This window comes from Boleophthalmus pectinirostris, unplaced genomic scaffold (assembly GCF_026225935.1).
Source record: "Boleophthalmus pectinirostris isolate CB_2022bp ecotype Guang Dong unplaced genomic scaffold, ASM2622593v1 HiC_scaffold_9, whole genome shotgun sequence".
Classification (NCBI taxonomy): Eukaryota; Metazoa; Chordata; class Actinopteri; order Gobiiformes; family Gobiidae; genus Boleophthalmus; species Boleophthalmus pectinirostris.
The window spans coordinates 20,095,810-20,123,522 of record NW_026571541.1 but is presented as its reverse complement, the minus strand read 5'-3'; the positions used below and the strand labels follow the sequence as shown (position 1 = coordinate 20,123,522).

Here is a 27,713-nt window from a genome sequence, read left to right as displayed (position 1 = left end):
CTCCCTGTCTGTCAACAGAAGTTCAAAATTCACTCCATCTATTGTACAAATGCAGCCCTTTCAAAATCGAATGAATAGATCACAGTAAAATGTGGCATTGTGGTTACATGTGTTCAGGCTTTTACATTATGAGAAAAGCGTCTAAAGCTTTTGTCAAACACAAACTGAGATGATATAATGATGTAAATGTGAGATTAGCTATTCCACTGAGAAAGTAGAAAACAGGATATGACTTAATAGAAAATTACTTTATTGTTAGGAAGATGAATAGAAAAAGAATAATGTAAAGCATGCATATTTGGTCCATTAGCAGATGGACAGGAAAAGTTTTATTTAGCAGGCCTGTCACAATAATTACAATATCCACTTATCATTCAATATATAGAAGCTGGAACAATAGATTTTGGGGCTCAATATTTATTGAGTACATATTTTTGTTTCCATAGTGGGAAAATTTTTGATATTTTTTATGTAATGTAATAAGGTTTGAGCTGTAAAGGGGTGATGATGTGACAGTGGCAGAAAAAAGTTTCAGTATTGTTTATAGGAGTCACTAATAATGCTTCTCACCACTAATAAATATCTGCTTATGAGCCTTATGTCTTTCTGCAAACTATATGGTTTTATGTAATGACCCAGGCAGTCTTTCCTTGCTGTCTGAGAATGAGTTCTTACAATAACATAACATATTGGTTATGCTTGGTGCAAACAGTAGAACAATATTCAGTAACAATGTACAGTGTACTCAGGGATGACAAATGGCTTCTGGGAATGAGGTAGTGCTGAAAAAGAGCCAGAGTCAGATGAGAGAGAAAGAGAGAGGAGAGAGAAAAGAGGGAGAACAGAGAGCGAGAGGAGAGGCGGAGATACTTAATAACTGTAGCCAAAGGGAAACGATTCTGCAGTTTGTGCAGAGCCCTGCTGAGAAACTGGAAGTCCACTGTGGTCCGGTGATGGCGCAGTGCCCCATCCTGGAGCATGCAGCAGATTTTGTCTCACAAACTTTGGGTCTGCTTCATCTTGTAACTCTGGCATCATTATTACATGACCAGCTGGTCCCAGTGACTAGTGACAGAAGCTCCTAGTCCTCACTTTATTTAGAATTTCAACTCTCGTGCTGTGTGAATCTACAAATAAAGAATGTGATGATATGAAGATGGATGTTGAATAATTAGGTGACACTTTAGTTTAGGGACTACATAGTAATCACTAACTAAGTGGTAATTGGTATGCTAATTAACTGTTACTTAGCTATTAGTTGGTATTGTATTTATCAAATACAATACTTATTACGATTTTAGTGTGTACAGAAACTATTGTAATCCCCACTACTTTAATGGAAACAAGAAAAAAAAAAGTAAAAATGTAATGTAATCAAGCACTTTGCATTTTACTGGTAGTCAGCTATTAATATGGGGTCCCTAAACTAATAAGAAACACAATAATTTTATGAATACAACAACCTTTTAATTGCATTATACATTACATTATATAGTGTGTTATAAACTCTTCAATCTGTGAGACATAAATTCTTCAGTATAATGACAGATTGGACACACACATACGCACACACACATACACAATTTCAGATGTGGATAATGGACGCACACACACACACACACACACACAAACACACACACAGAGTATAGGATGAGGATAGTGGACAGGGCCACGTGTCTGTGCTGCTGCTGCCGGCTGTGTGTGCACATCTGGACCATGTGCTGTGAGCACAGATTGAAGGCACACCAAATGTCACGTCAAGAGCAAACATGCCACAAGCCTATTCTTCCACAGTGTTAATAATTCTGCACCAGGTTCTGTCATTTACGGTGTTATAAAATCAGATACTACATCACTACATCTGCTGACACCCTATTTGTGAAGCCATATTTTCACATAAAATGCTGCATACACCACTGGTGACAGCTTAGCATGTATTTTGTAACACAAGAGACAACCAATGCACTGTCTGAGCAACTATCTGATGGATGGGATAAAGATATGAAGAGTATAGTGAGATTTATTACACTACATACAGAACAATAGCATAAACGGGCTTTACATACTACATATAATCAACATGTGACAGAATCACATGAGAGATAAGTTATGCCAAGCAAGAGTACTATGGAGAACCAGTAGCTTTGACATTTGCTCTTAAAATAAATACAATAAATAAAAATTAACAAACGTATGAACACAAATATAGAATGAAGATGAATAGTATAAATACACAAACACATAAGCATTACCTCTAGTTTCAAACCCTTGCGCTGTCACTAAAACTAAAGGGACAAGTAGTAATAGAAAGTAGAAAGTCTGATTACCAGTTTACCAGTCGACCCACTGTATAAACACACCATACCTACATGTGTTTATATGTGTGGGAACAAACAGAAAAACAAGAGAAAGACAGAGCTGGGGAGAGATGAGGGAGCGTGTTCCTGCTCTTTTCCCATCAGCCACGTGAGCGCTCTCCTCAGCTGCTCTGCCCTCATCAAAGAGCAGGAAAGACACAGCCCCATACAGCCTGACACTGCACTTTAAGGAAATGTAGTAACTACACAAGCATCAACATCACAAAATCACAATGCAATGGTATACATGCACCTCTTTAGGGTAGGGTTTACACATGCTAGGCTCCACATATTCAATCATACACATCCAGTGTTATTCTTACCAAGCAAGCTTGAAGCCTTTCATTAGTACAGTGGAGAGTGTCTGACGTCCATTGCATGTTGAGGGCACTGGGCGGCCCAATCACTCCACTGCATGCTGACTGCCAGCCAGCCCAAACCTCAGCTTCCATGCATGAAGCCGACGGAAGCCCAGAGTAGAGCCCACAGATGGAGAGTGAGGAGAGGGTGCTGCACTGCTCTACTCCTTAAAGTTACATTTCTGTGCTCGTGTTTTGATGCCGCAGTGTTAGACACTTGTGCCAAAAATTCTCACGTCTCCAGGACTCTTCAGTTTTCCCAAAAGGAAAAGAGGTGACCTGTATAACATGCACAGCCTCAGCAGCCGTGTGCACCGGAACAGCAGAAGTACAAAGTGCACACAGAGTATCGGCCTGTTAGCATTCCCTCCAGCACTTAGCGGCACTGTCCCTGAGCTTGTGTTGCTCGCTCAAACTCTGCCTCAGCCTCTGCTGCAGATGAAAGCTGCACTCTCTGAGCTCACAGTGAGCAGGCGCAGGACAGCTCCCTCCTCCTCCTCCTCCGCCCCTCCCCCTCCCTCCGCCTGTGCTCTATCTGCTTCCATAGATGGCTCTCTTTCACTATCTCTCCACATTACAGAGTGCTGGGGCACCCTGCAGGACTGGGACACGACAGCACAGGACTGTATTAGATGATGTGAACACTACACAGCACTGACCCACATGCACTTGGGCAGTGTCCTTTGTGATAAGAGACAGTACAAGATTTACATGGGGAGGGGGAATCTTTGCTGCCGTATTGGACTCCAGCCCTGATCAGTGTCAGCAGATAACAGTTAATCTCCTAATGCACTGGCTGTAATGGGGTATTCATGTGTTTATAGAATTCACTCAGGTCAATACTGCACAAGACAAATGGTGGCTGCTTTAGGCCATACATAACTACAACACCACCCGTTAAATTGGTTTCTTGAGCCTTGCTGAACTAAAATCGACAGGCCTGTAGGGATGCACACTTTAATTAGAGCTGTCACTGGTCCATTTGCCAAACACAGAGAAAATATGATGTGTGTATAACACATGATATTTTCTCTATGTTTGGCAAAAGGATCACTGAGAGGCATAGACATGTGAGAATATTGTGTTTTACATGTCTAGATATATGGCACAAACTGGTGCTTAGAGCTTTACCATTAACATATCACCTCTAGTGAAAACATGTAAATAAACAAAAAAAGAATGTAATCCCACAGGGCAAAGCAACAAGTGATACAAGCTCTACACAGCCCCCACATGGAGGCCATCTGCTGTATGCTCAGGTAGATCAGATCAGAAAGTAACCCAAACAAAATTCTATACACCATAGTATGGTTTATATGTAATGGGTCATTACATGTGATCCAAGGATTTTTAGCCAATGTAGGCACTAAACAGAAAGAGTATATAGTATATTTCTACCTTCATAGAGTGGTGCTGAATGGATAGCTCCTTAAGTTAAGGCTTGCTAGATTTTCCTTCCCCCTGATGCCCTCTGCTGACTGCAAAATTATATACAGATTTTACACTGAGGAACACACACACTATTGGCTTCAGTAAGGCATAAGGAAAACACAGTGTATTCGTTTATCATTAATAATAACAATAATAGGCTGCCATGTGATATTTGCTTTCCTTTTCAGCTCTTCACACACATACCATAACATCTATTACAGAGTTTTTTCTTTCTTTTTTTTTTTTTCTTAATGAGATCTAAAATAGAGTCAAACAAGGCTTCTTGAATGATGGTCATTTGGTAACACAATGGAATATTATGCTTGTATCAATAACCCACAATCACTGAACTATTATTATTATTGCTAATTTGACTACTTAGTGCTTATTGTATTTGTATTCACATATTAAATGACCCATTCCACCAAAATATTGTTGTTTGTGTATGTTACATGTCTGTACCTACATAATAACCAGACCAGGAAGCAGGGGAGTGCAAAGTGTCAAGCCTTGCGCATAGAAAAGTAGTTCCACATAACAAATAAGTCTAGACTGAAACCATCACTTAAGCCACTTAATATAATAGTGGGTCAGAGTGTACTTCTTGATATTTAATCTGCCCTGCCCTAGCCTTTCAGCACTCACATTGACAGACTTGATCTCATTCATTTGGATGTGAGTCGCCCCTATCTCTCTCTGTGTGTCTTTTCATGCAGTGGCTGCTCCGTTAGCAGAACAGGGCACACACACACATACACGCACACACACACATGCATGCATACTACTACTCAGACTGCTCTGTGTTCAACATGTGTGAGCGAAGGAGAAAATGAGAAGCAAGGAAATGAGACGCAAACACAAAAGCACAATTAAAAAGTTTAGCACAGCTTCAAACAGTTTAACAGTAAACAGTTTTTGTGTATAGTGATATGCAGTGATACACATATTCTATCTCAGAGCTACTTCAAAATCTACATTCTTTATTAAGTGCAAATTGTCTGCATCAAATTTGTCCCGGTTTTACCATCTGTCTGTTGAAAAGAGAGAAAAAAGCCTGACCCTAAAACAATTCTGTAAAGTGCCTGTTCTAATTATGTGTCTTACTTATATTTTAGTTATAAAATTGCCCTGGAGCTCTAAGAAATTCTAAATTACATTGGTATATGTACATAAATAAATCCTGTTATACTGTGATAATCTTATTCAGAGCAAACACCATTGTATTACCCATAGTGTCTTCCAATCCCACACCAAAGTCAGAGATGATAAAGCAGGGCTGACTCATATTTTTGACCCTGAGCTCCAAAAACACTGCCCTGGCTTCACAAAAATAATGTCACCACTCAAACATCAGGTTCTGCTTGTGTCCCTGTATCCAGTGGGAGTTTGTTGCTTTTTACAACACCTACATACTGTCTTACTCTTTTGGCTTCGTGGGCTCCAGGGTTAGGATTATCCACAGCTGAAGATATGAGAAAAATATGTCAAACTAGCTCAGATAAAGGTGTACTGTGGAACTTTACTGGCGATCCATGTCCATCACCTGCTTGTTTCCATGGAGACAAGCAGGGGTTTAAGGGTGGTCAGGTCTATGCAGAGGTGACCCCTATTCACAGTAAGAATTTTATTAATTTATTAATTAATTTATCAAGATATTTCTGAGCAATAAAAACACCTAAATGCAACATAAATGCAAGATAGATAGGTTTAATGTCATACTGTGGAATATTCCAGCTAAAGCACTAACATGTTATATAACTGTGACTAGAAAAGTGCACCTTTAAATACTGATATAGTTCCAAATGTAGCAAATAAATAAAAATATGACTAATATTGACTGTTCTGAGCTGTGAAATGAAATGAAACAATACACAACTATGGAGACATTTTTGATCAGGAAACATTATAACATAAATAAGAAAATTGTGTATTATGGGCCCTTTAATGATTGAATGTATAAAACTAAATTTAATGCATCACCTACTTTTCTCCAAACAAAAAGTGGGACTGCACTGGAAGGGAAATGAACCCAAGATTTCATACATGCAACAAGCACTCAACCACTCACATTATGTCATCCTCTTTAACCAAGTAAAGCCCCTTTTGTAATGAAAAGCAGTAATGAAACCTGTCTGAAATGAGAACTTTTACCCATGTACTCCACACTACCTTCATTGCAGCTCAGTATTGATGACTAATGACCTACATGCCAATGCAGCTAATTATATAAGCTTTGTCGTCACACAATTATGAAATCACTCCAAATGACATCATCACCAGTGGCCATGAGATTACACATTTGGCATGCAGAAGTGAGATCCGGTTGCTCAGGGGCAATTTCGTTTAGTCACATACGCATAAACCTGCAGCCCTCCTGGCCTCAGAATGACCTTCACTTAACCATTTTTAACCATATTTAAGCAATGAAGTCTAATGTGAAAATGATAAGGTTAATACAGCTGAATAGATTACAAAGCTTACATTGCATTGGACTCATATAAGATTTATTATTTAAGCCTGTATTTAGTAATTACAGTGTTCTCTAAAACATACAGTTTCTCAAGAAACTCCATACAATTATGCTTGGTGCTAAATATCTGCACTGTATTTTTAAAACAGAACTGTTGTATGCATTTTGAAAATACTTGCTAAGTATGTGGCTTGTAGTACTTGTCAATGCAAGTGCTGTAACCTTATAGTTTTCTTATAGTATACTGGCCTGTATATAGCATTTTATTTGTCCTTTTTCCACATGTTTGTAATGCATATTCTCATATCATCAAATCTACAAATATTCTAAGCATTTGTACAAGAAACAAGCCTACTACAAATGTAATCGAATCATATAAGGACCACAATAATGATGACATCCCACTCCAAACCCTCTCCAGTGCTGCTGCAGGGGACAATGCTGACAGTGTTTCAGTAAATGATGCTACTGTTACTGTATGGCTTCATTTCCAGGATCTTAGCTCTGTGAAATCTGAGTCAGGACAGAGCATGGCGTATTTTATAGCACAAAATTTTATCGAGTTCCGTCTATTGGAATGATTTTGAACTGCACCTTGAAATGCTACATGCATGCATATATGATTTTGTGTACTATAGGGTTCTGCAATAAATGTTTTTTCATGAAAAGAATTTTGGAATTTGTTAATCATCAGTAATCTGGTTGGTTCTTTTGAATCAAAATAGTAAATAGTAAATGTATGTGGTTTGGAGAAGAGCTCAGACTTCAGAGGGAGAAATTTGATAGATGTTTGTGTTAAATTGTCCTGATTAAAAGTCTCAGTTATCAAGATCATTAAATTATATCATATTATAAATTTTCATGTAATCATCAATTGCGATCAATCAATGGAGGAAATAAAACTTGATAAATTTTTTGGTCACATTGCCCTTGTGGTATCTTTTTGCTAGGTAAATGAAAGAAAAATATTGCTTTTCAATTGCTTTTCTATGGCACAACACATGAACCTTTTCATTAAGAGCAATTTCCTCCTGCCTCTTATACCTATAGACACCCATAGCACCTAACAACAGGGTTGGCATAAAGTGCACTTTGTCTGTGCTGGCCTGAGTAATGTCTCAAAGCATTAATAAATCTAATATTGCTGTTTATGGTTTGAAATAGTTTCAAATGCAACAATTTAGTGAAGAAAAAGACCCATAAAATACACAAAACCTAATATGTATTCAATGAATGGTGACCAGAATTAGATATCTTGATCTGAATCTCAGGCTAGTAATTTATATTTCAATTAACTGACCATTTTATACCAGATACAATGCAACACACACAAGAGAAAGTAAACTGGCTCTTAAATCTAAAATTGTGGGATGTACTAGGTTATATAAGTAACCTATACTGTATTTAGTGTTTCTTAATGTACAGTTTTATATAATGGTTGAGTAGGGTAAAATGCCCAGGCATCAGCAGCACACAGGCCTCACTTAGACTTACAAGACATGGCCAAAACTGAGCAGACTAATGACTAATGGGCTGCTATCAACTACAACTGCAGACAGACAGACAGATAGAGAGGGTGAGGGAGAGAGGGCTCTATATTTAGTGTTGATACCATTAAAAAGGCATATGTGCATGGCATATCATGTGCAGCCAGGCTCTTGTGAGCATATGTCCACCAGACATGAAAACAGGAGAGCAAACTAAGACTTCTGCAGCAGACAGGAATTTGTAATGAATCACACTGACAATGTCTACAGTGACATCCACAGCTGGTCACAGACAGTGCAGTTCTGATAATGATGACTAGGCAAAATGTTGCTTGTATAAAAGGGAGGTAATTGTGAGCCTTAAATTTGAAGTTTTCAATGTATTTGTCATTTGCAATTTTGTCCTTAAGATTGAAATTGTTAAGAAAATTGTTTAGGCTTTCAATACTGTACAAAGAAAGAAAATGATGTACCAGATGGCAAAGGTTCAATTGTAAACCAGACAACAATGGATTTGTTGCAAGTTTGTTCCAACACAGAAATATACATATTTAAAGTCCCCCAAGAGTAAACGTGTGAACACATAACTGGATTAATGTTTGGGATTAAACTAAGTGCTATCAAGGCACGCACATCCAAAAACTGTTACGCCTGCATGTTGGGTTCAAAAACTCAGACTGACAGCTCTTTAGAGCAACCACTTTTAAAAAAAAATTCAATAACACCACATTATGGGTCAAAGCTCTTCCTCAGGTCCTTCTGCTGTGTGGATCTACTTTCTTTTTACATTTAAAAAGATGTATACAGGAGGAGTGTGTGGACACAATTCCAGTTTAAGTAGGTGTAAGGTGTAAGTAAGAATTTAAATTCAAATTGCTCTAAATGGCTAAATTATTTTAAAATATTCTGAATTACTATTACTTTGGACTCTTTCGACAATGACTATTATAGCTTTGTATATTAAATTTGATATAGGATCACAAATATTTAATATTTTGCTAATTGATTATTCTGATAATATTTCATCATCTTATAAAAGGGGACTATTAGAATAGCTACTAAATTTGAACCACATAAAGCTATTGGTATGAACTAACCTGGACAATCAATGCAGCTTGTCAAATATGTATTTAGTGGTCTGTAAAACAGTCAACAGTGACTTTTGTTTTGTTTTATTTTTGAAGGTAAGGGCAGTGTGTTTGGAGGTGCTTTATTGTTTCTAGTGCCAGGACCATGTTGACTTTCTTCAGCCTGTGTCCTGTGCTCTTCCAGAGCTTTCTTTCTCTTCTGTAGGATCAGGTTGAGCACTTGCCCTTTAGTGGACTGCAGTTGAGTACTGAGCTCCTTGACTTTCTCCGACAGCTCTGTTTTCTCTTTCACCACTGGATCCAGAGCTGCTTGGGTGGTTATAATCTGTAGATCCAGAGTTGAGGTTGTCGGTTGGGGCTACTTCTCTCTCCTGTTCCTTCTCCATCCTCCTGGTAGACGTACCTTCACATTCAGATGCACTGACCACACACACACAGACCAGAGGCAAGTGACTGTGCTGTCTTTTATAGGTCTTTGTTCTCACCCTGGTCATTCAGTTTTCGGGTAAGAGCTGAAATTTCACTGCAGGTACTAGCAAGTTCCTAGTTCAAGTTTACAGTATCCCTCAGAGATGTATTGTAGAGATAATGGATATCCTTGTATGCAGTGACATGATGTTGAAGCTTCCTTCCTCTATCTTGGGGAGACCTTGTAACCTCTTTGAGCTTGGCCTGGTCATTCAGAGGTTTTTTTCAGCTCTGAATGTTCATGCTTGATGCTTGCTAGTTCCTGCTTCAGGTTAAGTTTCTCCTTGACATATGTGTTGAAGAGATAATGGATCTCCTTGTAAGCACTAAGCAGTGGTCTGATGTTGCAACTTGCCTTCTGTATTTTGAAAAGTCCTTTGAACCTCTTTGAGCTCAGTCTTTTTGGTTGGTTAGTCACTTCTGTGTTTTCAGTCTCAGTTCTTGGGCCTTATTTACCTAGACCTTCTCATCCAGTTGAGCTTTCATGGTTGCCAACTGTTTTCAGAGCTCCTGAAACTCTAGGATCTCCTCACGGAGGGAAAAGGGGTGTGATGACGAGAGCTGAAGACTTGTCCTGCATGCTCTCCTCAGGAGTTAGCTCTGGGGTGACCCCTGTTGGTATTGGGCCTCTGACCACAGCCTCCAGGTTGAAGGGCTCCTCATAGAGGAAAACATCATTCTCCAATGTGTATTCAAACCAGGGCTTCATTCTACTGAGTAAATGTGCCTGTCTCTATCAGTGTCTGGGTCAGTAGGAGCTTCAGGTTTGTCAATTTTTCTCAAGTTAAGACTGAATTCTCCATTACATAAACAATTTCCTTGTAGTGATTATGCAAATGGTGTCACAACATTTGGAATTTTAGCATGGTGAAACAGTTGTAAGCTAAATATATATTGGTTGTTAGAAGGGTTTTATCAAGACCACAACATATATTCTCCTTGTACTGTTTACCACTCCTTGCTAAAAATAAATCAGCTTAATAAATTTATTCAGTAAATTAAACAATCACTTTATTACTATTAATGTAAACAGTATTATCAAACCTAACGTGCAACTACTGGAACAAGATAGATAAGAACGCTCTAGAAGTGATGACAAAGTAAGAGAAATAGGATCTGACCTTGTGTTAGTGCACGGAGAACAGGCAGACACCATCCTCCCCTCTTTCCTGGCTCTCATGACCTCTTCACAATCACTGCACCCATCCACACTAAATTAGCTTTCCCTCATAAGGACAGCCAACCATTTATGGCCAATCCAGTCTTAGTTATAAGTGGCAAAAAAAGTTAAAGTAAAAAATGAAACTAATAATCCTACATGTTCTTCAAATGACAATAAATCCATACTGAAAAAATACTAAAAAATGTCTATTACATTGTACTATAATTTGGCAGTACAGGTTGACAGCTTCATCTCCAATGATATTACCGCACATCTCTTTTGCTGTACAGAGCAGTTGTAGAGGGGAGGATGGGTCAAGGATGGGAGCGCTCTGATTGGCTGGGGGGCCGTGGTGTGTGGGTTGGCCTCTGTAGCTGGTGCCCTAAGAGTGGCTGTGTTTGATAAGGGTGGTCCTTCACCTCCTCATACACCTCATTATCAGCCTCACTCCCTCTCCTCCTGTCGCACTATCTGCTTGAGAAACCAGATGGGAGCCCTGGCCATTTGTCAAAGTAAAACTGAAATCAAACTCAGTGCTATACGGTGAAATCAAGGAAATAAGCAAACATTTTGTTCTAATGACTTAGACCAAGTTTATTGATCCAAAAAGGGAAATTACTAGGACACAGTAGCACACCTATCACAATATTTTATAATGACAGCAAAAATATAAATGGTGATAATAAATTCAAAATAAGCAACAATAATAAGCAGCATTGAAATATAGTAATACAAATATTATCTCTCAGCTATAAGAGGTCGTAAGGAGAAAACAGTGCAAAGATGAAACTATGGGGTTCGGTCTAGCGGTAATGGAGGGAAACAGAGGCAGATTTTTTACATTCAAATGTCTCTTATTCAGAAACTAGAGGTACTATTGAAATAAGTAAGATATCAGAATGTAGGAAAGAGTTAGCACTCTAACAGGGTAAAGTTAACCCTGCGATATTCTTTCAAGTTGTTGACAAAAAATTAAAAAACTCATGTCAGTAACAGAGGGAATGAAATATGCAGCACTTTTTGGGCAATAAATATAAACAGCGATAACTACCGGTTCTCACTTACATATCCTTAACAAACTGGTTTGAATATTTGCTTCATATAGTTTTCTACCATATGGTACACGATTAGGTTGAAAAACCTCTACTTTTTGAGTAATGAGATTTTTTATTAAGAAAGGTCGGGAACGGTTAACAGAGGGAAAAGTAACGGAGGGAAAATTGTGCAAGCAAGTAGGAGGTACATGATTTTGCATAATTTGTCAGCTTTTTTCTTCCAACTACTTTAATAATAATAAATAATTAATACATTTTTATCATTTTAACTATATTTATTTTTGAAAAACCATGTACCTTCATCAACAGTTCAAAGATCGAATAACACAAGATATGATGAAATACATCAATTTATTTACATGATTTGCAGGTCTTTGAAATTTGGGAAATAATTTTTGTTCCATGTTGCATACATGGTCTGTTTAAAACGTATGGAACTTTAGAACCAAAAATGGTACAGAAAAAAAGTAAACAATTTCATAAACTAGAGTAAATATGCTATCTGTTGAATACATTTTTATATCAGATGCATTAACTTGAATTTTTGGCCTTGCTGTATAATTTTGCTTGACCGGGCCCTATGATTCAATGATTCTAATGACAGGAATTTGATTTTGGTTAAATGTACTGCTGAATTACTTAAATTACTAGCAGCTTCAATTGCTGTTATAAATAAGTTACTATGGACTGTAGTATTAGTAATAGAAGCAATATCAGCATTATTTGTCCTATAAGTATAAATTATACATTTGTAAAGCTACCGTGACCTATGTTGGTATTGTTCTTTCTGTAGAAAAAAGTTATCTGCACAATATTTCTCTAGTATATTTTTGGATCTACAAAGATCAGGTTATGCCACTGTCAGCACACTGGGGAATACTGAACTTGGATCAGATTGTATGACCTTCAAAAGCACCTCTAACCACAGGAACAAATCAATGTTTCATGTGACCAAATTGTATAGTGGACGAATCAGAATATATTACATTGATATGGCCATTAAAGGTGCACTATGCAACTTTTCTGGTGGAGGGTCCACTACCTGCTTGCCTCCATGGAGGTGTCATTGCTGGTCCTGGAATGTTCCATGGTATGACATTAAACATTTCCATCTAGCATTTATTCAGTACAGGTGCTTTTATTGCTCAAAAATACAATTACTCCTTCTGTGAATAGGAGAGACTCTCCGCGGATCTGAACTGTAATGCACCGTAGTGCTTAACCTGCTTGATAGGTAGGTGGCGGACCCTGCACTAGCAACGTTACACAGTGCACCTTTAAAACAAAATACTTTAAAAATAGGGCTGCTCAAATATAACATTTTTCTGACATGTTATGCAACTGATGTTTTCAAATTAGTTCAGAGCATATTTTAAACACATCTGGGAACATTAAAATTTGAGAAAAGACTGAAATCTTGACTATTAAAATAATACAAGAATCCTACGCATACCGGGTGTTGACGTCTAATCTATGACATAACCAGTTCTGTCCATAAAAAAGGGAATTTCGTTATTTAAAGAGGATACGAAGTCTATGCAATTTTATATTTATACCACTTCAAATTGTGGCTTCAATATGATTGCAATCTATTGTACAACAATGCTAACAGTCGTGTAACCACAATACTTTTACTTCTATTATTTCTTTATCAAACATTTCTTACAGCCATGCAAACTGAGACATCAGTCTTGCTTACTGCAGCCAGCCAAAGAGCTTTTCTCATCCTTTATTTACACTTTCCCCTATACAAAACATGCATCAATCTCCTCTGATTCATCACGATACTTGGACATTTAGAGTACTATTCAGAAACGGTCCACAATACACTTTTACAGCAAACAGTCATTAAGTATCAACAACGATTCACTTCAGGTATATATAATGTTAACGCTACAATTTTTTTTTAGATTTATTGATTTAAATATCAAAACACAAACCTCTGTAATGATGTTCAGCAAGGCTTTGGGAACAATAATATAAATGATGTACTATATGTAGCACACTTAAAAAAAAACTATATGGGGTGATGGTAGTGTACATAACTTAATATCAGGTCAATAAAATAATATAACAAACCACAAGTCTGTTAAAAAACTAGTTTGTTATCACAAAATGAGCTGCTTACCTGCCTCTCGTGCCCACACTCACACAGCTGACTGACCCTTGAAAAGCAGCACAAGCTTTCTTTGTGCCACATGTTATTTGCCCAATAAAGCCTAACAAAGGCATTCCACAGCTTGCAACTGTATTCATCTCTTTAGCATTCACACATTCACAACACACTCACACAACAAGCTCAGAAAATGACCAGAGCATTGCCTGGTCAGGACAACCACCCACAATGACAGTTATGACAGAAATGTAGGCCTACCTCAATTTCTCCACTGCACTGTCCGACCTGAAAAAAGAGACAGTGAGAAAAAACAGTTCAGTATCTACAAAAGAGATTAAGCAAAATGTCTTTTATAGTAACAATTTCTAAAGGTCTAATACTGTGTAACATTGACTCTTATAATCTTAAAGTCATATTACATATCTTGTTACATAGATCAGAAAATAACATAATATGGGCCTTTTATAGCCATAAATTGTTCCATGGGCAATGCATCTTGAAGGGCATTCCATTCTGCCATGGGTTTGCTCTCCTGTATGTGACTGTCAAATTTTCCCACCCAATACAAATAGGACAAATAGTCTTGCGGTTTGGCCAGTTAACAAGTTTGTAGCCTGAATAAATAACAAAATAATAAAATCACCATTAAGCATCTACATCTGAACTGGTAATATTTCATAATTCTTTTTCTTAAAACAACATAAATATATAAATATTGGGCAATTTAGGAAAATACATTTTTTTATTGTACTATTAATATTAAATAAACAAAAAGATGAAAGTTGTGAATACAAATACATATTACAGTCTGTATTGTTAACTGTATTATTAATACATTTATTATTATTATTATTATTATTTATCACTGACTTATGGCGTGACCTGGGGATTTCAGGTTTTACAGTTCAAATCTGACATGCTATATAGCAGGGGTCCCCAACCACTGGGCCTCTGGCCAACTGGTACAGGGCTCCCAAGAAAAAAAATATTATATATCTTTATGAAAAAAATAAACACATTTTGTCTACCATAATATTTATTCTGAAAGTATAGTGCAAATGAGCCTAAACAGCAAACATGATTATTGAGGCCCCCCCCCAAAGTATGGTTAAAAGCATTTTGTCCTGTTTTTACTGGCCCTGCCCCCTTCCACCAGTCCCTGAAAAAATCTAACATTTATTACCAGTCCTTACAAGAAAAAGGACCGCTGGTATATAGTGTCAGTGTCTTCACCATGAATGAAAATTAACCTATATCATCCTGCATAATGATGAAGGATATTACATTGTCAATCATGCGTACAAGCTGACTCATTTACGTTTGAAATTACATAACCCAAGTCTGCATAGTATATAGATATTCCAACTCCCCCAACACAAATCAATGTTGTATCAAAAAGCATTGTTCTTTCAGTATTATATGCATAGATCTGCAAATCTGACACAGTTTGACATGCAGTGTTCATCATATTGCTATGTCAGCAAGCTAATAGTTGATGTGCAAATGATGAGAGCGAACTTAGCCATGCCGACAGTAACAGTAAGGGAGCTGAAATACATTTGGAGACAGCATAAGGCAGTATGCAGCAGATTTTACCTGCAGAGGAGACATGACATGCCCTCTAAAGCCAGCTACACAACGCTCCTCTCCCCACAGCCTCTGCACATGCCCGAGTCTACAGCGCTATCGGGAGCACAGCGCACACAAGCACACACTAAAGTCCCATAGATGTAACAGCTCCAGATCCTTTGGCGAGAAAGCGGACGACACAACAGGAGGAAGTGCGCATTAGCCAGAGCCAAAAGACTGGGGCTGGAGGTGTAGCAGATAGAGGGGGGTGACTATAGTGATGTAAAAGAATATTAAAGGGTTAAGTCATGCACTTTTGGAGACCTGGTGGTGAAAGTCGAAAACTGAAAATGCCTATAATTAATTTATGGGTATAAAATATGTTTTTGATTTGAAGGGGGATCATTGTAACACAACCTAACGTTTCTTTTAGGATGTTATGTTCCACTATTTGTAATTAAACTTATCTCCATGAAGACACAACTAGGACAAGTTAGAAACCAGATCTGTGGGAAGGCAAGCCCGTTATAAGAATGTATGTTTATCAAGGAAATCATTAAGCAATAATAACAAAGCAAGCATGTTTATACTGTTTGATAAATTTGACACACAAAGCATTTAAGGGTGCATTCACAACACCACATTAAAACTGGGATAAAACTGGGACAAAACCTGGAATTAAATCTGGACTAGACCAGGGCTAAAACAGCTCTACATGTGGACTCAAACTGGGCTAAAACTAGGACAAAAAAGACAAGTATGAATGCACCTCCAGTTACACAATTAAATAATTCAAAATTTCCTTGTCAAACTTAGTAAATTCTAAACATACATGTTCCTAAAGCAAATCCAAACTCACAAGAAAATCTCCAAAAGTTATCCTTATGCCACTGTACTAACATCACATGTTGGGGACACATACAGTATGTCCAGATTTCCAGAATGGCTTATATATACAGGCCTGCCGCTGCTGCTCATGGTCACAGCAGCAAATAGACATGTTATAGACAAGGCTTATAAAAATAACCTAAATAAACTAAATGCCTGCAGAAAAGTGAAAAAATAAAATCACAATGTATTTTTATACACTGAATAGTTGGGCCAGATTATTATTATATCTTATAATAAAAAAAACATTTCACAATTGTGGTTTCAGATAAAAGGTGTTGAAACAATATAGACTAAAGTAGTTCATGACCTGCATTGCATAAATGATGTCTAGCAAGAGGAAAACACAGAAAAAAATAAACATGAACTGCCCTCTAGTGGACATTTAAAATAAGGGGTTTTCATATCTTCTGTTCTATTAAAAACGAAGGTAAACATTTCTTTGCAGTAAAATCTAAAGAGCTAAGCCATATAATAAGATCTGAGACAAAATTGAATCCTCAAATATTGCAACCACATAAAAAGCTCACCTTTCCTCCCTTATCAGTGGAGTGAGGAAGCGGCTGCTCTCATCCTCATGGCTGCTCTGTTGGCTGCTCTGCTGACTGCTCTGTTGACTGCTGGAAAAAACAAAAAAAAACAAAAAAAAAACAAAAAAAACACACACAACAGAAATAAATACAAACACAGTTACTGTCACAATTCAATTACATCTAATAAAGTTGTTATATTAATACCCTGTGTACACAATGTACATTGGAATACTTTCCAAGTACTGTGGTTATTTAGTCTATGAGCTTATAGCACTGAACTTGACTTAAAAGTACACATGCTTTTTATTCCTAGTTTACAGTTTCACATTATTAGATATAAAATAGTACTTATGCTGTAAAGCAATGCTTTGTACACTAGAGGGAGTAATATTGATAGCTGTGAACCATAGGATTGTTTCAGGTTACCAAACTGCACTAGCGAACATCATTAAAAGGTATTTGAACAAAACATGATGTCCAAAAACGAAAGAAGAAAAAAAAAAAGTTAAAATTCAAAAAGACAATTTGTATGTCTCTTTGTAAATGAAAACAGGCATAAATTGAAGTGATCACACTCAGTGTCTTTATATTTAATATTTACTGAGCTCCCCTTATCCTCTTCTGCATTTATCATTACTTCAGTCTTGAACTCAGCAGGGGTCCCTAATCTGATGAACACATGACTGTGAGGCCTTATGGGACATGGGGGTGTACTGTATACATACTGTATATTTGATGCATGTGGAATACAGACAGCCATGTCTCATTGATCTTATATTCAGTATATATACAGCTAATATAATTTTTCAATATGAAAATGTATTTTGAAACACACACATGCTCCATATATTCCGTGCTCATTCCTCTTGTATTAGCAAGTCCTCTGATCTAATAAATAATGTACTACTCATAGACAATTGAGGCAAAACACTCACTGAAAATGATACGTGCACGTAACAAAACACGCATATACAACACACAGCACAAACATGCAGCAGCAGCATACTGCTCTATTACAAAGTTGATGTGTGATATTTTAACTATGCAATAAAAGAGGCTGATGTCCTTGTTTGAAAGTGTTTACTGGTGTGAGGTGGTCATGTGAAATATTTAATGTTTGGATGAAATGAAAGCACTGAAGCCTGATGGAGGGTGGCATCACTCCCTTAACATAGCACACATGCTATTAGGCTCATAACAGGACATTTTCTATAATAGGAAACCAACAAAACATAAGACTAGCACCGACGAAAGAACAGGCTGGAGAGAAATAACATATGGAAATATACACTGACACAATGAAAATAAAATCACATCATCACCGCTAACACAAAATGAACACTCACATTTCAATCATCAAAGAAAAATATGTTAGAAGAATCTAAAATGTCCCATACTAAAAAAGCATAATGACTTACAACATTGTTTCCTTATAAGAATGCAGATAGCTTACTAGCCTTTCATGAACTGTACTTTTGCTCTCAGAGTTTTTCTGTTAATTATAAAATGGTAGTTTGTCATGCTTGTTCATCATTAACCTGGTATTTAGGAACTCTTTAAAGCAACAATAACACTATTAAGACATACAAATAAATATATATAAAAATGACATTTACATATTTCAGTACAGTTCACTCGTACATACTTAATCATAACAGTAAGTAGTTTGGTAAATTAGAGTAAAAGCACTAGCTATGCAACCATCTATTTTATGGGGTCTGACAGAAAACTTTGAGGTTGAAGTATAACTTGACTCTAGATTATTGTTTACATTTTCTGCTTACATTTACTCCTTTTCGTTCAGTTTATCAATCACTGAAGTGCAATCCCAAATCAAAGGAGTTTCTTTTAACAGTTATACATTAAGTTGTGTTGAGAAAGTTGGCTAATATTATTTCAAAGTGAGATTCCTTTTAGAATCCTAGTGGAGTTGTTCTCAGTAAATAACTTGAGCAAGAGCTTGTATCAATATAAAAGTCATTTCTGAGTTGAAAATGTAATTCATGTTTTCAATCTTGCATATTTCAGAAAATTACAAGTAAGAAGAACTTCCTCAAGGCATACAGATTCTTGCAGAAGCAGGTAGCAGGATGTAGAAGTGAAAATGCGAGAAGACCTGACAGCCAAATAACTAAATAAAAAATATAGATATTAGAATATCAATGATGCATAAGGTGTGTGTGTAGAGAACTGTCTCTATCATCTTGTAAAGAAACACATTATTTAAAAAAACTGCTCTTTTAGTTATAAAATATACAAACTAAATACTATGATGACTTGGCAGGTGACATTATTTCACCCATGAGCCAGGTCAACAATAGTCAATATTAATCTATAAAATAACCTCTGCTGTATTAAAGGTCCTATTAACATACCTGGAGTTGTGTTTTGTTTCATTCACACATCTTTAAGTAACCATTAATTATTATCCTGTTAACATCTTCAAAGCTCAAAATGCTTAATTCCACCTTGTGATGTCATGTAGAGTTGCTCAGTAGGGATTGGTAATTCCAGGTCTAAAAACCCAAATAATTTTAGTGAAGGTATATGGCGAAAACACAGTGGAACATTGTATTACAACATAACATCACAAGGTGAAGCAAAGTGTTTTCTGTTTAAGAAAAGAACTCAGCGTAAATATGCAGGGTTTGTGTGTTAAATATGTGTGTGAATGAAACCTTGGACCCTTTAAGTAAACAACATATATATTTTCTTCACAAGTTTGTAGAAATCTTCTATATGAACCACAATACTACACTTATTTGAGCAGCCTATGTGCCTTATCTCTATGAGTGACACTACTGGCTTTGAGCACCTACAGCAGTATTGACCCTGTGACCTTTCAGCAGCACACATTGGATCTCTCATATCACTATCTCGCTCCTGTGTGCACTAAAGGAAACGTATTGATTCTGAGCACCAAATGACCTTTCCTTTGCCAATATACGATCAGATGACCTACACAGCATTCTCCTGACCTACATACTAAGAAAGTACCAGTAGCTCCTAGAATAATAAAATCCTACCACTTATGTCAAACGTATTATGCAAGAGATTTTATGCAAGGTATTGTAAAAGGTTGTTTATTTTACCACTACAAGGTTCAAGGTATCTACATGATGTATCAAAGCATGTCACTGACAATGATATGTTGTGAAGTAAGGTTGAAGCAGGGCAGTGCAATTAACTTGTTTAATAGGGATTTAAAAAGCTTGTGGTCTCTCTCTTTAGACTAAATAAATACAAAGGAATGATAGGTGATTTTTGTTTGGTTATACTTTCAATGAATAGGAGACCTGTATAGGGCCACACAGTACCATATTTAGTTCTCTTTATGTTAATGCTAGTCCCTAACCAGTGCTGTGTCAGGAGGTAATTTGTTGACAATCTATAGCCATGTATTTGGTAACATTCTCAGCTTCTCAACAAAGGCTTAAGATATTTGCTCAGTAGGTGAAATACACTGTCTACAAAATAATAGCCAGATGGAGCTGACCTTAAGAAAAAGGTTAGTTCAGCTGACTAGAAGCAGCATGGAGGTAATAGGAAAAACAAAGGGGACTGAAATGAAAGGGACAGTGCTTATACCAACCTGCTTTCACTTCCTTGCTCCTTCCTCTCTCTGACCTTCAGCCACTTTCTCAACAGGAACCTCTTCCGTCTTGGAGAGGCGCTGGGTGTGGAGCAGCTCGACCAGGACGAAGGAGCATCCTCATCACTGGACGGGGTAATCTCTATGGAAGGTAACTGCAGGTACTCTTTGGACCCCGAATGGGACCGGGCTGTAAGGTGATTTTTGGCCAAGCGCGCCCTCTCTGCGTCCCTTTCGCTGGGCACGTTCCGCATCCGCCGCATTTTGAAACGTTTACGGCGAAGAGTCGGCGTGGAAGAAGTGGAGCGGACGCAGCCATCGGACACAGCGGTGCTAGCTCCGTCAGAATAGACCGGGGCATCAGACGGTACGCTCACCTGCAGCAGAGGAGGCTTCGGAGTGTCATTCATGGTTACCCCTGGGTTCAACCTCCAACCGCCCTCTGTAACAACACCTGGACTGAGGCAGTTTGAGGCAGGGTTGCTCATAAACACTCAAAAGAAGCACAGGTATTGGGTTAGCTCCAACTGAAAGAAAGGTCCAAGCAAAAAATAGTAAACCTGGTAGTCCTAGATGAGTATTTCTCCTAGTAGAAGTTATGTCCATTAGCGTTGCCAGCGGACAGACTGTTAAAAATGTTCGTAGAAAACCACTGGTTGTGATAACAAGGGGTCTTCTGTTCTGAGAGAGGAGTAGATGAAACATGCATAAGGGCTTGAAATCCAACTCCTGGCTGGTCCTCCCCAATGACTGCCCAGACAAAGTTACACCCGCTCACACACTGGCCTTCCTAACTGTCCAAGCTGTTACCTTAGCCGCTAATGCTAACACCACAAAGAAACGACTCCAACCACGAAGATGTTAAATATTGATACGGATGTTGCGTTGACAGTCGGACGGTTGTAGTTGTCGCTTTTGGAGGAGGAGAAGTTGGTTGGTAGGTCGATGTGGTGATCCGGTCCAGCTGAAGTTACTGCCTAAAGGTTAAAAGGGAGGCAACAGATTTTGCAAGGTTCAGGAAAGGTTGATGAAGTTATTACACAGACAACAAATACATAAAATGAAGTAAAGGAAAGAAGGAGGAAGCATGCACACAGACACGCACGCATACCACTGACAGCTGATAAAACTAATCAAAGGAAACAAGCGATACTGATGAGACACAGAAACAGAAGCAGAATCTCACTCTCACATGTTCTGTCTATTTCACCACCGCTCATCAGCTGCTCTTTGCTCATTAATACAAATACTTTGGTCTCAAGGTCAGTGTCCATATTGAAACTTTGTTATCACAACAGACTACGGCAAGCAAGATTAATCACAATCACACTTGCAATTTGAATGGACACAAGAACAATCATAAAACTGCTAACCGCAAGGTGCTCAAATAATGTCCAGAGAGATCGCAATATTACTCAAACATAAATGGTTGACATATAAAACAATCAGCCATGTTCTGCTGAGGGAACAAAATTATAACATGGTAGAAAGCTTGACAAAGCTGACTTTGCAAATCCTTGCAAACAACAACATATTCTGCATTAAAGACTGCTAACCCTGTAGTAATCTGTAAAACATGCTCTCAGACATGATTTTTGAATTGTTTTGTCAGTTCATATTTCAAAATGTGAACTCTGAACACAATACTATTATTAAAACTTAACTCACAAATGTAATTGCAATCATGATGCTTGTCTGAAAAATTACAATTAGACATTTTTAAATCATTCAGCCCTACAACTGACTCTGACTTCTGAAAGTTGTGAAAAGCATTCATAAACTCTTTGTGGTAAATAATAAACACTGGCAATGTGTTGGGAAAGTGAGGAGTACAATCAAATGACCTTTATAACAGTACAAATCAGGTAGGCCTTCAGTGTTTTGAAGTCACAAAAGTTACAAAAACATGATGTTCTAAACTAAACTGGAAATGAGCAAACTTCAAAGTCTACAAAACAAGTTTTGAAATAGTTGTGATTTTTGTAGTAGATTCTTGTATTGCATTAGACTATTTGCATACTCTCCCAGACGTGTTTAAAATGTGAATTTTGAACAGAGTCACTATAATATAAAATGCTTGGCAAAAAAAATCACAATTAGATTTTTTTTTTTTTTTGCGTGTAGTTCAGTTATAGTCGAGATGTCAGCATTTATTTGCAAATAAGGCAATTACGAGGCAAAAACAATAGCAATTGCCACTGAAAAGAACACATGGCTACATGAGTTTTGTATTGAAACAGAGCTAATCTACTGGACAGCAGCCATATACAAGAGAAGAGCTGTTTTAACGAGACACTATGAAAAGGGGTCTGATCTTGAAGATGATCCAGGTACTTAATAAAATGGGATTGGGCACTCAAGTGCAACATAGAGGGCAAATAATCCTGGCAGGAGGTTAACAAGCCATAACAACTCATCTTAAATAAAAAAAGGCCTTCATCTTAGGTAAACTAAACAGCAGAAATAGTGTTTGAAGGAATTTGCTTTCACTTTTGGAACAATACTGAAACAACATCTTGAATGTTTGACTCCTGTACTCTACCTATGGCTATTGGCTACTGTAATCTAAAGAGATCTATTCAAACATTCAGCCCATTCAGTACTTTGTTCAATTATGAGTAGAAGTACAAGTATGCCAAGCTTTAAATTAAATTCAAATTAAGTAACTCCCAATACAAATTGACATTAAGCCTTTAGTAACATTATTTCTTTTTTTAATTTTAAATTCAGTCTATTTTACCCCTAGAGAAGTCAACAAGTCAATTTTACAAAGTTTAATTTAACAATGCAGAGAAATGTCACCTTTTTAATGGAAAAACACTCCCACTGGTACCATAAATGCAATCATTAACTACACACAAAAACGTGTCATTAATGTCATTTCACTTAGCCTTTTTCATAATAAGATAACATGGGCAATGCTTTAAGCAATAAGTATAGATCAGGGTATGTTATTCATCTAAACATTAATAATGTACACTGCAGCAAACATGCAGGGTCACTGTACACGAGTGAACACAGGCTCACACTTGGACCTGCAGGCTGCGTGTTAAAGCAGAGAAAAATCATGCATTAATTAAGTCCAGACACTGTTTCTGGTTATAGTTTACACGTTTGTCTTGCCTTCGGTCACAACTAGGCACAAATCAGGTAAATGGGGGAAGCATGGCTGAGCATACATACTGACATAATAAAACATTGTAATTGTCTCATGCTCATGAATAATACAATAGGTGAAATACTCAACAGTGCAGCTGAGGGGTGTGATGATGCACCTGTGCTGTGTAGGGGCAGAATGCAAAATATAAAAGTCAGCAGGAGGGGCCCAATGGTCAGGCCATCTTGTGCCTTTTGCTCTTTGCCATAGTATAAGTGAAGTCAACAGATGGACCAACCACAGTGGAGCTTTGCTGATACAGCTGACACAGAGAGTGGGAGAGAAAGCAGTTTTGCTATCATAAAACGGCATAGCTAAAATATGTCTCATTCCTTTAAATTAAGGACATTATCAGCATAGAAAGTGCATTATATTCATAACCAGTGATGGGACAAATACTTTGAAAATGTATTTTATTACAGAATATTGAATACCTGCATTAAAATGTATTTTGTATTCTGTTACATGGTCCAATCAGAGTTTTGTATTCTCCACCACCTGCTTGTTAGTACTGTTCCATAGTATGGCATTAAACATACTTTTCTGCATGAAGACTAGGGGGAGCCAACAAATCAACAATTTGTTTTTTGTAACTTCTACCTCTACCAAAAGAGACAGGCAGCGGCACATAACTCCCACGTGATTACACAGTGTCATTAGTGACCATCAAAGTTCAACCCAATTGTTTAGTGCCTCTCTATTCTTAGCACTGTGTCCCTGCCGGTGCAATGGCAGAGACTGGTGGAGATTACAGAGGCATGCAAATGGTGATTAAACAAACACTCATGAAAAAACATGTGGCATCAAGTGCTCTGATTAGGCAAATGGATTCTTCACAAGAGCACGAAATATACAGCAGATTAACTTGTCCTCAATATTTTGAGTTAGTCAATATGTTTTTATATTAGCAAGATTTGGGTTTGTTTTTAATCAATATAGATTCTATGTAAGTCATGTATACTATTTTCCCCTGCACATTTTGTTATGTAAAATTAGGCTTGTTTTGATAACATATTTTGAAGTACAATATATTGCTTAAGAAAGTATAGATGATAAATTATGTAGTCAAACTACAATATGCCACGGACACAGTACTTCATAAAGCAGAATTATTCTCAAAAACAATTCCAAATGCACAATATGGTTGAAAAACAACAACAACAACAACAACAACACAGAAACTACACTAAATAAATGTCAGAATGAAACACTTTAATAGTTAGTTTGTGTCTATAATGAGTCATAGAAGTTATTTATTCAACCCTCTGCAGGTCAAATCTAATCATAGAACAGAAACATGTTCCTAACTGTACAATTTAAATTTTATTACAACATAGAATACAGAGTATAGACTCAATAGCATGCCATTACAGAGACAGGTTTAATTACAGCATTCTGCAAGCTGTGCTACTGATTACCTTCTCCAACAAGGGCAGGTTTACCAGGTGTTATTTTAAGCATACATCCACTACAGTTCAACCAACAGACACTTCACTCCTCAATAAAGATTTAACTAAGTCTTTACATAACACTGATGCACTCTGAAGTGTCCTTACTGAAGCCAATATCAAGTCCTCATCATTGAACAATTACTCAGTCAGGCAGAACAGGGGGTAAAGTCATTGGGCCAGCCCTGTGTGCAACAAAACAAACTGTGAAGCTACAGATGAGGCTTTAAACTGCACATGTGACAACGTGGTTTACCTTTGCCCTCCTGTATCGACCGTATAAAACCATCACTGTGGAGATGTATATATATATATATATATATATATATATATATATATATATATATATATATATATATATATATATATATATATATATATATATATATATATATATATATCCACAGTCATGGTTTGCTCAATCTCCAATTATACCAATACCAATTAGTTTTTTCTTCTACATTTTTCTTTGCTGTAACCGAAGTGGAGAACAGCTTTTCACTTCCCAATATTCATTGTGCAGATACCATTTTAAAAAAGTAGGAACACTCTGCACCCCTAATGTCTCTAAAATACTCATCTCTTTTCTTTGACAGTCATTCAATAGCCATGAATGTAATTATACATTTTCAAATGCCCTTGTAATGAATGTAATGAGGGGCAAAATATTACTAAGCTTCCAGCTACAGAATTGTCCTCAAGGCTGTCCCCAGGGTTCCTATAGACTTCAATGTAGCTTCTTACACTGTCATAACGTTATTCTTGTTATCCCCCCTCACAGCTTAAACTACATCCCGGAGCATTGTGTCTCTTTCTCTTAGGTCCATGTCTGCAGAGATTTGCTGTGGTGATCAAAACCCTGCTTTCATCTCTTATTTAGATACCCTGTCTGCTAAAAATAGGCTCATTACGACACTATGGAAACTAGGAACATCGGAGAAAAGACACATTGTACTAATATTTGAAGCAGTTGCATTTACAGATGTTACCTCAAACTGAGAAAAGGCATTTAAACATTACTAATTCATCTACTATCTATGAATAAATGAAATGTGGTCTGATACAGTGATTCATGAGATGTCAGAATTTCAAAAATATGACATTAGACATGCAAAAACAATTTCCAATACATGTCAAAGCTGTGACAATTTGTAGTACTAAAAAACTATTTGCAGTCTATAATTTATAAGAGTAAGATAATAAGGCTTCTGAAATTTGATTATAAAAAGTTTAATCTCTCAAACTTTTTTTTATCTTCCCTTTTCTTTTCAGTCATCAAGAATGTCTGAAACTATATAATTTCTACTTAACACATATCACAACTTTAAAATTTTAAACTGGAAACTTCACCTTGTTTATTGCAGAGAGATGTATAGATGTAAGCTATGTGCTTGGCCTGTTCATGACCTGTCATTTCCTGTGGCTTAAGAGTCATTTTCCCAGGCTAGCAGAGGCAAAGTGGAAACTCAGAGAGAGGGAGAGTGTGAGGTGCATTCAAAGTGGGCTCATTCAGGAAGTCTCACCAGATCAGCACCAGCAGCCACCACAGCTGCAGACAGTCAGCTGTTATGCAACTTCTGTTGAATTTATGCAGAGTTTATTTAGATTTTTTTGTGTTTTTTTTTTTTTTTTTTTGTGTGTGTGTGACATATACACAGACTAAAGTTGCTTAATGAGTATTACTCAGAATGTGATAGAGGTAAAGTCAGTGTGGGTTAGTGGTTAGGCCAATCATTTCCTATTAAGACTCTGAACATCCAGTGTTTGTAGATTAGTTACAGCTCTAATGCTTTCTCGAGTGATTGGAGCAAATAGATAATTTGGTGTGTCAGCTTTGTCAGAACTCCCTGGATTTCGGTTTAATTTCGGTTTCATTCATGGTTCGCGCGAAAAAGCTTATCTAGCCTATAAACTAATAACAAAAAGGCTTACGAAAAAAACAAACATTACTGCGCCAACACAACACAGATTCTTAGTGGAGAGAAAAGCCCGCAGAACAAACACTCCACTTTCAACTTTTGTAGTCCTACTCCAGTATGACCCTCCATGTGCAGTTTATGGCAGCTCAGCCTCTCAACAAAGCAACTTGTGTCAAGTGTAGAAGAGCGCAGCACCGCTACAGCGAGCCGCGATCACGTCTCTCATCTCTTACCTCAACAACTCTCCGGATCGTCCCCTGGCTCGCTCACTCCAAAGTCGGTAGGAAAAAGTTTACGCACGTTAGCCATCCATGCTGACAGACAGACAGATGAGAGAAAAGCGGTAAAAATCCCGTAGCGATGCTGCTGTACAATCCGTGCGTGCCGCTGTGTGGTGGGCGGGACGTGAGCGCGTTCTTCACGGATGAGAGGAGCTCAGAGCAGACCACTGGCTAAATGACCTATCACTGTCCGGACAACTCCAAAGACCTCCTTCTCAGAAAGTGCGTACCATTACAGTAGGCTACGATTAGCCCAAATGAAGTGCAGATTTTCACAAACTTCTTCAATTAGGTGACTTCCAGAAATCACTTTAATCACTTCATAGATAATTT

At 37.4% G+C, this 27,713-nt stretch overlaps 1 protein-coding gene across 4 annotated transcripts in view; it reads right to left on the bottom strand.

The window, feature by feature from the left end:
- Positions 1 to 27,713, bottom strand: part of gramd1bb (GRAM domain containing 1Bb) — a 74,899-nt gene that overhangs the window by 26,787 nt on the left and 20,399 nt on the right. Inside the window, exons 3-5 of one of the 4 annotated variants that reach the window (XM_055147781.1) lie at positions 20,576 to 21,552; positions 16,981 to 17,070; positions 14,252 to 14,278 (exon numbers count right to left, since the gene is read on the bottom strand). In XM_055147781.1, the coding sequence (XP_055003756.1) occupies positions 14,252 to 14,278; positions 16,981 to 17,070; positions 20,576 to 21,063 (605 nt within the window). In that variant the 5' untranslated portion in view covers positions 21,064 to 21,552. Of the gene's footprint in view, positions 1 to 14,251; positions 14,279 to 16,980; positions 17,071 to 20,575; positions 21,553 to 27,332; positions 27,502 to 27,713 lie in introns of those variants that run through there. The other 3 variants (XM_055147783.1, XM_055147785.1, XM_055147784.1) reach the window with 3 other exon arrangements.